Genomic DNA, 12472 nt, shown 5'->3' with positions numbered 1-12472 from the left:
AGCTGATAAAATTTCAATGCATTTTGATGTGCTATTTTATAATTTCCGTTAAGAAACAACAGAGTTATGTAGCTTTGAAAAATGGTTATTTTTTATTTACAAAAAAATCTAACTGAAGCTAACTCAAAAAATAAAAATGTTAGAAAGCTGAAGAAATACATGTGTTTTTAAGTCGCAAAAATGAACCAAATTTTCAATTTTGGGGAAAATCTGAAGACCCCCGGCGCAAATTGTCAGATAATAAAAAAAAATCCCCGTTTGTCAAATGATTATACACAAATGCTTTCAAGGCTACAGGTTGCTTTGGCCTACCAAAAAAAAAAGTCATTAGATGCTAAAATGAGCTACCTCTTGCTTGAGGTAGAGCTAAAACAGTGAAATACATCAATTTAAATTTGTTTTGTAGCTTAAAGAAATTGTGGTCTCCAAAGCAATCATTTGAAATATTTTTATCAGATTTCTTGAACAATCGACAAATTATCGTAACTAATAAAGTGTCGTTGAGCGATCCTTAGAGTTGACCAATTATTGACCTATTACAAATGCATGTAGCCTTTCTTTAGGCCAGGGATAAGCAACCAGCGGCACGCGGGCCGCATGCGGCCCTCGAGACATGTTTGTGTGGCCCGCGAAGCTTATCTCAAATTATATTAATATTTTTTTTTAACGAAAGATTGTTTATTATCATTAAATAGCAGTCCCTACTGAACCAAAAATAATGCATTAATTGCTTGATCAAATATGCACGTCGCTTATTTGCAGTTAAATAGCCCCACAATCATTCAAGATTATTCACTTTTTTGTAGGATTTCTCGGCAAAACAATATTTGCAGTTCAGTGATTTAACCCAAAAAGTTTGTAACGACTATTCAGGAAAACAGCATTTTTGGTGCATATGTTTTAATAACTGATTTTGTTAAATTTTGGCGTCCTGAATTCACAACATTTCACAGATTTTGTCAATCACTTCTGGTTTCGGTGATCTGGCGTGTGGAAATTTTAAAATTGATTAGTTTTTTGTGAAATCGATCTTTTATAACAGATAAACCAATAAACCTTCATAATAATCAAAAGCTGATTTTGAATCAATTTACTATCTTCATTCAATCCAGGCTCAGATATTGCCAAAATTTCAGAAAGTTATTGAAAATTGGATATTAAAGATTTTAACTCATTCAACAGCTTTGTCGAAGAATGCGAAATGATTTGACTTACGGTTCTAAAAATATCAAAGATTCAATTTAGTTTGATTTTTTTTTGTAAATTTCGTTAAAACTCCCATTTTTACAGGTTTGGAAAAAAATAACAAAAAGAAAACTTCCATAACTTCTTTTTCAGAATTCAAAATTACTCGCGATCTATGATAAGATTGATCATTAAGTCAATAAGTATTTATTTTTTAGTTTTGTCAAATAAGTACATAAATTGAATTACTTATTTTTTACCTCTTTTTAAATGTTATTTCGAAAACTAGAGCTGACAAAAAAAAACTCATTGAATATTTGGACTCAGCGCCCCCAAGTGAGTTAAAATCAACTCTGAGATTCCTTGCACCTCGGAAAAATGTGAATTTCGTTGTTTGGCTCTTTGTTTTGCTATTTTAAGAATCTTCATTGACAAATCATGCCAAATTTCGATTGAATTGAGTCATTTCACTTCAAAATTAGCAATTTACATTACCAAAGTTATGAGATTTTCATATTTCAGCCTTAGAAGACCTCTCCCAGAGATATTTATTATCTAAGAAAAATTATGAAATCTGTGATGACGAAAAATACTATCGCATTTGTTCGAAAAAAAACGGGGTATTCTCAGAAAAAGATTCGAATCTTTTTACAAACCATAGAAAAACTTTCAACATTTTTCGTTTTTTTTTTAAAATAAAAGGGAAACAAATGATGTTCCCCTTTTATCGAAAAGAATTTTCGCTTAACATTTCAAATCAATTTAAGCATTATGGATCTCTAATCAAGATTAGTGATTATTCAATTTCGGCTGGTCTAATCATTTTATACTTAAAAAAATGTTTATGCAAATACATGAATTCGTTTTATTTATCCTTTTTCAATTTTATTTTTGATAAAAACTTGTCTTTATAAAAAAAATACGTAAAGCTTTGCTTACTAATTTTACCTAAATGTTATTTTTAATGGCCCTTTGTTTCAAAAGGTTGCTCACCCCTGCTTAAGGCCAAGGAACAATCTGATCCCTAAAGGTTTGCAATCGTAAACACACGTCTTTTTCGGCCCAAATATTTGATACAAAATTTGGGAAATTTGGGATTTTATTTAAAAATACCCGGCTGAATCAAAGCAATCGAAAGATTCCTTTTAATTCAACCACGGTAAATGAAAAGTTCATATACCGGTATATCGATAGCAACTTACTACCTTCTTCAGTAAGCGTTTTCGAATCTTTCGATTGCTTTGATTCAGTTGAATCATTCAACCAAGTAGGCTCACAACACAACAAAATAAAAATGCCCGAGTTTTGGCTGAATTTATTCACTTTATTTGGAAAATCACACCAAAAAAAACAAATTGCAATTTTTTTTTATTTATGCCCCCACAACGAAATTTTTCGAACAAGTTTCATAAATATAATCATGGTAGGATTTTTGGAAGCCTTAAATACGATTTGAAATCAAATGCCCGGATTTTACTAGGTTATATTATTAAATTTCCTGAATTTGCCCGGCCCGGATGCGTGCTGAAAAAATTCTGGCAACCTTAAATACAGTTCATAATTCTATAGAAATGGGAAATACGCGCACTGTCACTTCGACTTTGAACTTACATAACTTTTTATTCCAATGATATTTTTTGATCAAATTTTCTGGATAAGATATGTTAACTATCACACTATTATATCATAAAATTTAAGCATTCTAAAGTTCGGGTGGCCTGCGATACAGTAATTTTTCAAAAATCGGACTTTTTTGACTTTTAGCATTCAAATTTCAATATCTCAGAAACTACGCTACACTGGTTTTGTTTTTGAAATCACATTTCTTTATTCATGCCTGAAATATTGTACCTCGCGTAACTTTTGATGCCATTTATAGAAATTTACAAAAACTTCAGACATACTAACTTTATATTCCAACAATTAAACTTTAGAAAGCTCAAACTTTGTGATATAGTAATTTGATAGTTGAGCTATCTTACGCGGAAAATTTGGAAAAAAAAATATCATCAAATTAAAAAGTTATGGATGTTCAAAGTCGAAGTGACAGTGCACGTGCTTCCAATTTCTATATAATTTTGAACAGTACAGTATATCCTTAATTATCAACTAGCTCTCTGGAGCCACGTTCTGATGACCAGAAAGAATGAGCGATAAAAGACTTCGTTTGCAAACGATTTCTTTCTTCAGAACAATGCACTTTGCCACAAGAACGCTTATGTAATGACTAAATTTCATATACTTAAGTTCAAATTCATGCAGGCTTTTTACGGTATTTGCCCACACATTGAAAGATGAATTACATAAATAAGTATTTCGCCAAAATTTGTTGGTAAGAAAACTTAATTAAATAATGCGGTTTGTTTCCATAAAATAGTTTTTTTAATCCTTTTCTATTAGGTATCTATTAACATACCTAAAATTCTCATTCTCTTAAATTTTTTGTCTAATTTGTAATTTTGTTTAGTTCTGCATGAAAAACTGCTACATTCTCAAGGAATATTATTAACACTAAAAGTGGCTCCAGAGAGATACTAATCATTTTTATAACCGCCGTTTTTGAAGTTTTCGATTTGAAACAAAATCTCTTTTTCAAGTGCTCATATCACGGTGTCTTTTTTCAGGAACTTTAAAAAGAAAAATTCGGCATCTCTGAAAATTCGCCAAATTATAAAGGAGACTCTCTTTTATCCAAAGAACTATTAACGAAATCCGCCGCAATCTAGAACACTACCTAGTTAGTTTTCGAATTTATTCTTATCATTATTCTTAAAATTTTAGAAAAATTATATTTAAATGAAAAAGAGAGTTCCACGCTAAATAATTTGTGATTTTTTTCACCTGAGCTTTTGGCTCAATTTTGAATTATTTTTAAAAATTTGTATGAACAAGTTTTGAAAAATAAAGCAAAATTTGCGAATACAGTTTAAAAGAAGAAGCCTTAAAAGCTTAACCCGAGTCATAACTGCACTCTGTCTCCCATAAGAATGAACAACAGAACACACTTTTATTATAGTGGTTAAATATTCATATTTTGATTTTTTTCCTTCTAATATTATAATCAAAAACTTTTTTCTCAACATTACTCTAATACAATTTTGTTCACAAATCTTCAAAAAGCTGTTCCAGACTCCCCGATTGATTTTTTCATGAAAAATGTATTGGATAGGTAAGAGTGAGAGTCTCTTCTATAATAAGGCAACTTTTGAGAGATGCCGAATTTTTGTTGTTAAAACTATTCTACAAAATACACCGTGCCTTTTTTTTAATTTTCTGCATAAAATATACGAACATATATCAAACGTTACCTGCATTTTGGATGTTGAAATTATCTTAAAATATAAAGGGTATACCTTGAAAAGCGTGTAAAAGTATAACTACTGCATATTTTTATACACTGCTGTTTTCGGGATATTTGAATCATTCAATATTATTATCTGCGAAGAGGAAGTAGAATTCCAGCCAAACTCAACTTGATATTTTGTTTATGTTGAAAGTTTATTTTAAAAACCTAAAAAAATAGCACTTGATTAGCTGAAACAAAGAAATTTTGAAAATTGAAGAAAATCGGAATACCCTAGGCACAAACTACTAGGAAAGTATACAACATTCCTTTAGATAATAATTTGAAAAATTCCAAAATTTATAGTTAATATTCAAAATTCTAATTTGTTATTTCTGTATTGTGGTTTCACATCTTGAGTTCATATAACTAATTGATTCTGATTTTTTTACATTCTAAACTTTTTCGAGAATAAAAGTGCACCTTATCTAAAGTTGATTGTTATCGAAAAAATGTTTTTGTTAAAGAGAAATGACATGATGTTTTTAAATGATCTATTGTATTGTTCTATTCGATTTTGAAACAAGCTGCCCGAAAAAAAAGTTCCTGCAAGTTGATAGTTTTTAATGCGAAACTCAGTAGAAAGTTATCGAAACGAAAAAGTAACTTAACCAACGTAACAAAAATATGGACATAAACGAATTGTGCTGCCTATCCGTGATTTTTTTTTAACCAAACGCTCAAATTAACTTAAACAAATCCCAATCGTGGTGAAGTTCACTATTCTAAATCCCTTCTAACCTATTTGAACGAGTCATTTACAAAGATTTGAGAGAAACCACAAAGGGAGGGTCGTTCGATAAACACTGTTCAAGTATTTTTTACAAATTAATTCAATCATAGATTATAGGAAGTTTCTAATTCGGGTAATCTATGAACTACTTTCAAAAGTTTTTTTTTTAAACATCATTTACAAACAGTAATAAAGAAAAACTTTAGATATGTCTAGCACGCAAACGGGACATAAGTTAACGTCAAAGTAGAAGAGGCTTCAGTTAGTATTCAAAAACTTTCATCGTAGGTATTTTACTCTAAAACAGAATTATTTTCAAAACTATAAGATTCAACACAGTGCTATAGTTAGAAAGTTGAACATGGAAAACTTTTGAGACACTCTTCAATTATAAAAAAAGTAACACTCACACGGACGCTCACACAAACGCACACTCACAAAATAAGTTTTTATTTTCCTACACGCACACGCACTGAGTCAACGAAAAAAAAGGAATACTTTTGCCAAACTAAATAAAACTTTTCAACGAAAAAAATGGAGATGAAAAACGGCACAAAACTAAACTAAGGTAACAAATAACATAAAACATAAAAACGACTCGAAGCATCTGCAGCGAGTGATGAGAAAACTAACTTAAGGCTAACAGAAAATTAACAAAAAAACGATGTAATCTCTCCGAATGGAATAGAATCGTATTGAAATCGATAAGAGCAGAGAAAAAGTAGATTAAGAAAGAAAGATAGATTTTTTTTTTCGGGTGTTTGGGAGGGAGAGAACAAACCTTTCTCTGATCACGTCGCGCGTCGTGGAAAACTCCACCGCGTACCCACACTCGCGCTGCCTGCTTCGGGACAAGGACCAACGAATGTCCCGCAGCAGCAACAGCAGCGACCAGACCAGTAGTCTAACTTACGGAAAGGAGGGGCACTTACCTTGCACTTTCACTGCTTCGCTGCTGGTTTCCAACGGTGGAAGTTGCTGTTGCGGGGAGATGTTAAACTCTGCTGGACTGGGTGGCGGGGTGGCTAGATCTTCGTTCCGGGTCGACGAAGCGATACCCATGATTGCACTTTCCCTCCGAATCTGCTGGAAGGCTTCGGTGTTGTCTGGGGAGGAAGCCGACGATTCCTTGCTGTGGGTTTTCTCGTCGGTTTCGTGTTCCTGCTTCTCTTCCGCTGGTTCATGGAACGAATCTTGTTTTTAAAAAGGACACAAAATTAGAGATTGTTTGAAATTAAGGAATTTGTAACTCACTTTCCAACGAGTGTTCCGGTTTTTCAACGCCATTCAGTTTGGCCGGATCAACCTCGTCGATGCCGTTTGTCGAGCCCAGCTGTTGCTTGGCCAGCTTCCGTTCACGTTCGTCCGTGACCAGTTCCAGATTGCTGATGGATTTGTTCACAATGTCTGGTCGGTTGATTTTGATGAGAGCTTGCTCGAGAACGTTTCCAGTGGCATCGCGGCCAGCTTGGCGGAGCCAAAGCCGCAACATTACGATGGACTGTTGGGCCTCATCGTTGGGATATTCTGCCTTGATAAGGTCGACATCACTGGGCAGGATCTGGAGTTCCTCTGCTAGCAGAGGCCAGTCCGAACCAAGAAGATTGCATATATCGGTAATTTTGATGTCTGCTTTGTGAATGTCGCTGGTGCCGTCACCGTTCTGGAAGGTGAAGTTCAAAGTTTTGCTACGATTGGCTGCATTGACGATGGCTTGCTGATCGATGTTCAAGACTTCGGTGGAGCTTTGGTCGAATTCGGAGCCCGTCTCCAGTTCGTCGCCACCCAGGCCATATTTTTCGGGAGGCAGAGTGAAGTTCAGTGTGCACAGCGGCGTTGGAGTCATCTCCCCTTTGGCCACTTTGGGTTCGTTCATGAATGAAATGCGACCGAGAAGATCGTCCAGATTGTTCTTAATTTTAACGGGGAAGGTGAGTCGATTTTCTTTGAACGCATTGAATGTGATTGAAAGTTGTTCGCCGCTCTTCAACACTGGTACGATATTGCCGGCGAACTCCAAATAGATGATCCGACCTTCGCACACCTCCACATCTCGTGATTTGGCGATTTCGGTAAAATGTTCCTGCTGCTCTAAGGTCTTGTCTTCCTTGTCGTCGGTCATACAGAACACACTGAGTTTGGCTTCACTTTGATCTACTCGTTTGGCAAATACTACAAACTTGACCATGAAAGGAACATGGGACATGTGGGAATACAGATCCGTGGCCATCTTGGTGGCTTCGTTGATATTACGGCAGTCCATCAGCCAGAATCGTGCTGATACGGTCGTTGTAAATGAAACGCAGTCATTGACAAAGGTTAGCGGCGTGGAACCGGTAACGTCTTCCCAGACGGCCTTGTTCTGGCCTCCGGTGATCGAGCAGAGCAGTCGAAGGGTCGGGGCATTACCCGAGTATTGATTGATCATGCCCGAGTTGTAGGCTTTCGGGGCCGGCATGCTGAGGGTAATTGCCTTGTGGAACTTTCGACGCCTCGGCTCAACCGTGACCACCGGAGAAACCGCCACGCTGCGACCAAGTAGATTCGCCGTTGCGTTCATATCGATCGGTTGAGCCTGCAGCCCTACGCGGATCTTCTTGGTCAGCGCGTACTCCGGGAAGATCGCCTGTACCAATGGAACTGCTGTGGCAGAAACGGTGCCACCCTCGGGTCCAATAGCGTGAACTTCCTGCCGAATACGGGACACAATAGCAAAGTAATGGGGGAAATCATTCGTTAGGATACGAGTGATTCTATTGGTGTGCAGATCCTCAAGGAAGTTCAACGTATCCCCCTTGAACGTTTCGTTCAGAACGTCGTGGATGGCTTCTTCACTGTCGTACAAGGTGTGCTCCCTCCACGTTTCTCCATTGTCCGATCGTAGTATGATAATCTCACGCTCCTTATCTCTCAGTGAAGCAAAGTGTGGAACTTCAATGATGACTGGCCTACAAAAATTCAAAAGAAAAAAACAATTAAACACAATTTTAAAATAAAAAAAATTAAGTCACTCACCCCAAAAACTTCGCACCGACCGGTGCCAATTCCAGAATCCGACTGATCAGCGCTTCACCTTCCATCAGTGGCGGTGCATTTGTGATCCGATTCGGCTTAACATACCGGCAAGTGATGCGGGTTGGCTGGGCGGCCGACCTCGGAGGAACGATCACCCGGACGCCACTGTGCCGGCATCCGCGCATGGCTCCACCCCGGGCATCGACCAGGAACGAAACCAGGAACCTACGGTAGTTTTCCGGAAACATTGTTAGACACGACACGTTGTTGGATTAGTTAAAGTGACTTCCAAATTACATTTGAAACTGGCAATGTTAGATAAGTACATGAATGAGCACTACTACTGAGAATGGCGAAATAAAAAAAAATAGCAGCGATAACTACTAAACAGGCAGAAAGAAAGGAGGGAATGATCAATAACGAGTAGTGTGATACGAGACACGGTACATGAATAGGGAAACCACAACCACAAAAACTAACTACTGTTTATGGGGGGGAGGCTGCGCTAAACGAGTCAGCCCCGCTGTTGATAATGCTTGGTCGAAATGTTTTGGACGTCTCAGATCATAAGCAGGATAAAGATTTAAGCATAGCAAATTCAAACGTCAGAGAGCTTGCGTTTGATTTAATTTTTAACATACTCAGCTTGCGGAATGAGAGCTTTTTTCATTTTTGACGTAGAATTACGTCTTACGGCAACACTATAGGGGGGCAAATTGAAATTCGCGAACGGATCTCGCGTCACGAAAAACGCCTCTTTCAGAGACATCCTTTCCAGATAACATTTTGTATCGGCTGTGTGTTGGTACACCAATACCAACGAAGTTCGTATTTGATTTGAGCTTGGAAATTTATAAATATAGCTGCGGAGCTGTAGTCGAGATTCAGTCATTTTGAAAATTTCTGAGATGCTTGTCTTCCGTGTCTGCAGTCTCGGCTTCAGCTGCCGCTTCCCCAGTCAGACCCATTCAACCAAGAATGAGGCCGCAGCAAAACAACAATAGATGATGGAAAAAAAAGCTTCAGTTAGTTGATTGACGCAGTCAGAGGTCCAGCAACGAAAAAAGTGGCTGACATGGCTACAATAGCTGCAGATGTTTCTTCTGAGCCAGTTTGTCCACCCAACCATAATTTTTAACAGTTCTTCTCAAAACTTTAGTTTAACTGAAATTGAGAGTATTAAATTCAAAACAATCTCTTGGCATTCTGTGTGATATTTTTATGCTCAGAACCATGGCCGTAGGAACGGGGGGGTTTTGGGGGTTAAACCCCCCCCATGAGGGTCCAAAAAAGCAAGCGAGGTATTCTACTCTACACTCAAAATTTTAAATTCAAATTCAAATTATGATAATAGATCAAAGTTATTCAAAAATAAAAATCTAGATTAAAAACTAATGCCAAAACCTGAAAAACCCATCCCAAGTTCAAAATTCTGCAACTGTTTTTCAAAATTTTCTCACTTCTCATAGAATAAATAGACAGGGGGCAGTTCAATTTAAAAAACCAGGCAAAATCCGGGTATTTGATTTCAAATTGTCGACCAAAATCCGAACAATATCCAGACAATTTTGGCCAAAACCTAGGTATTACTCATCAAAATCAATTAAAAATAACTGGATTAAACATTTCATATTTATTTTTTTGAATTTGCCACACAATTTGTTTTTAAAGTTTGATTTGAGAATGAGGATGAGAATAAACCCGGCAAAATCCGGGCTTTTCCAATGAAATCCAGGCAACAAGATTGAACCGAACTTTTTCCTTAATTTTATTCTAAATATCCGGGCGAACTCGGTTAATCGGGCAATCTGGCAACCTTATCATCTAAATTCAGGTCTGAATATTGAATTTGAAATTAAACCAATATTGAAGGTTCTGGTTCCATATTCTCATAACCAAAATTGTATTTCTACATATTTTCGTATTTCTGGTTCTGTATCAAGTTTAGGATTCTTGATTTTTTCAGTTCAAATAATCGTTAGAAATTAGGAATGAAAAGCTGCTTTGAAATCCTGGTTCAAATTCGGTTTTACATTTCATATCAAATTTTAATCATGTTTTTCGAATATCATATGCATAATAAATGCATATGCATAATAATATGCATGCATATGCATAATAAAGAATAATTTTGCTTTATATTGAAATTCGAAGTTTATAAACTTTATTCTAACACAAAATTTAAACATTTAAATCTTCTAAGTGACGATCCAAAATGGAAAACTCGGATTCAACATTTGAAATTCCCATGATTCACAAAATAGATTAAAAATTACTAAATGAAATAATGAAAGAAGATTAAACCATCGCTACAGAATTCAAATAATAGATTCATTAATGATGGCTCCAAACTTGCCTTAAAAAATTCTGATCTGGAATTAAGAAACGGAAAAAGTATTTTTATACATTTAAAAAATCGTATAGAAACTCGGAAACAGATTCAAAGTTCAATTTTTGAATCCAGGTGCAGGATTCAGGATCAAAATTCAGATTGAAAATTTACAAAAGGTAAAGCTTGTGAATGAGTTTTTCAATCAATATAGAATTGTTGAGAAATTCCAAAGAACATAAGCTTGTCAATTTAATTACCAGATTTCAAACACTTTATCAGAATTAGTTGGACACACAATCCAGCTGAAAATCACAAATATAAAGTAGAATTTGAGTTAATGTTCTCATTTTGTTTTATGCAAAATATTAAAATTATATTTATAAAAATCGTCCTTGAGATTTTCATTATAGAATTGATTCTTAATGAAAAATATTTTCTGTTAAAGAAACCTGATCTTTACCCAAAAAATCTGCTCAAAATTTTATATTTTCTCGGAGTTTTGTTTAACATTATAAATATTGCAGTGTTTTTAAAGCCAAATTCCAAATCAAAATCACAAATTTAGTTCAAGTTTGCATCATGAATGTTTGACCCGAAAATTTTTGATCTCTTACTGTTTTTTTTTTTAAATTTTATTAATTTTCATCAAAAGTTAGAATTTTAGAATTTGCAAAAGAGTTTGCAAGATTGGGCTTGTTTGATTCGAGTAAAAAATAAGTTCTTTTCAACGAAATTGAAGGCTACTCTAAAAAGAACTTATGCTATACTCAAATCCAATAACTTGGATACCTATATCAGACTCTTAAACAAATAAAAAGTTTAACCATCAATGAAAGAAAATTCCATATCTTGTTTTTTAAGGTGCATTATAAAAATTCAGCTCACTTTTTAAGCTAAGGACCACTATTTTGAAGTTACGATTTAATGCGAATACTATTAATGAGTTCTTAAAAATGAATATTCATATATGTATTTAGTTACAAACATAATTTGTTTTAATTTTTTTCGTGCGTTTTTGGGCAAAAAGTCATAGGTAAAAATCTGTCACCAAAACCCCCCCCATGAGTCGGTTCTTCCTACGGCCCTGCTCAGAACCTAGTCCACACTTTAAGTCCACATTTAAGTTGGTGAGGTTGGTCTTTTTTTTTCAAACAGATTAGCTCCTCAGATGTATCAGTCATGTTTTTCGTTTATGTTATGATTTTCATTTTTGTCTCTTATGTCATGGTAGTCAATTTTTACGATTCCCTGCACTTTGAACTTAGAAAGTTCAGTAGATCTATGGATGGAACAATTAGTGGCCCTTAAAAGCACCCAGTATCAGAAAGCCGACATACCAAAACGCTGGATGTTTAAGAGCATTAATTCCTTAATCCGTAGTGGTAAAAAAAATCTGTAAACTCTGCTTCCTTACTGCTGATTTTCTTCACATCACGAACAAACGCCGTCGCTTACTGCGACCACACGATATGACGTTCCAGTACCAAATAAAGCTCGCGTGAAGGAGCTGCTGGCTTTTTATAACCTTCCAGCTTGTCCAACACTGTGGTAATTTTCATCGTGTTGGACAAGCTGGAAGGTTATAAAAAGCCAGCAGCTACTTCGCGCGAGCTTTATTTGGTACTGGAGCGTCAAATCGTGTGGTCGCAGTAAGCGACGGCGTTTGTTCGTGATGTGAAGAAAACCAGCAGCAGAGTTTAGGGGTGTTTACCATTACGGAAAGTTGAATTGATACTCTCAATTATCCAACGTTTTAATCTTTTGGCTTCCTGATATTAATGCCGTATTTGTTTTCATCTGGTGGCCAACCGGTTGTGCACCAACTGCTGTCATCTTCATGTAAAAAAAACGCTTTGACAGCACT

The 12472-nt window shown here is 35.7% G+C and overlaps 1 protein-coding gene across 9 annotated transcripts in view; it reads right to left on the bottom strand.

The window, feature by feature from the left end:
* LOC129746740 (ankyrin-3-like) overlaps positions 1 to 12472 on the bottom strand; it is a 308202-nt gene that overhangs the window by 34998 nt on the left and 260732 nt on the right. For all 9 annotated transcript variants that reach the window (XR_008737362.1, XR_008737363.1, XM_055740602.1 and 6 more), the window contains 3 exons: positions 8277 to 8501; positions 6516 to 8209; positions 6194 to 6454 (listed from right to left, as the gene is read on the bottom strand). Coding sequence is in view for 7 of the 9 variants with exons in the window: in XM_055740602.1 (XP_055596577.1) it covers positions 6194 to 6454; positions 6516 to 8209; positions 8277 to 8501 (2180 nt within the window). In the remaining 2 variants the exon portion in view is untranslated. The remainder of the gene's footprint in view (positions 1 to 6193; positions 6455 to 6515; positions 8210 to 8276; positions 8502 to 12472) is intronic.

This window comes from Uranotaenia lowii, chromosome 2 (assembly GCF_029784155.1).
Source record: "Uranotaenia lowii strain MFRU-FL chromosome 2, ASM2978415v1, whole genome shotgun sequence".
NCBI classification, from domain to species: Eukaryota; Metazoa; Arthropoda; class Insecta; order Diptera; family Culicidae; genus Uranotaenia; species Uranotaenia lowii.
This window is presented reverse-complemented; position numbering and strand designations above follow the sequence as displayed.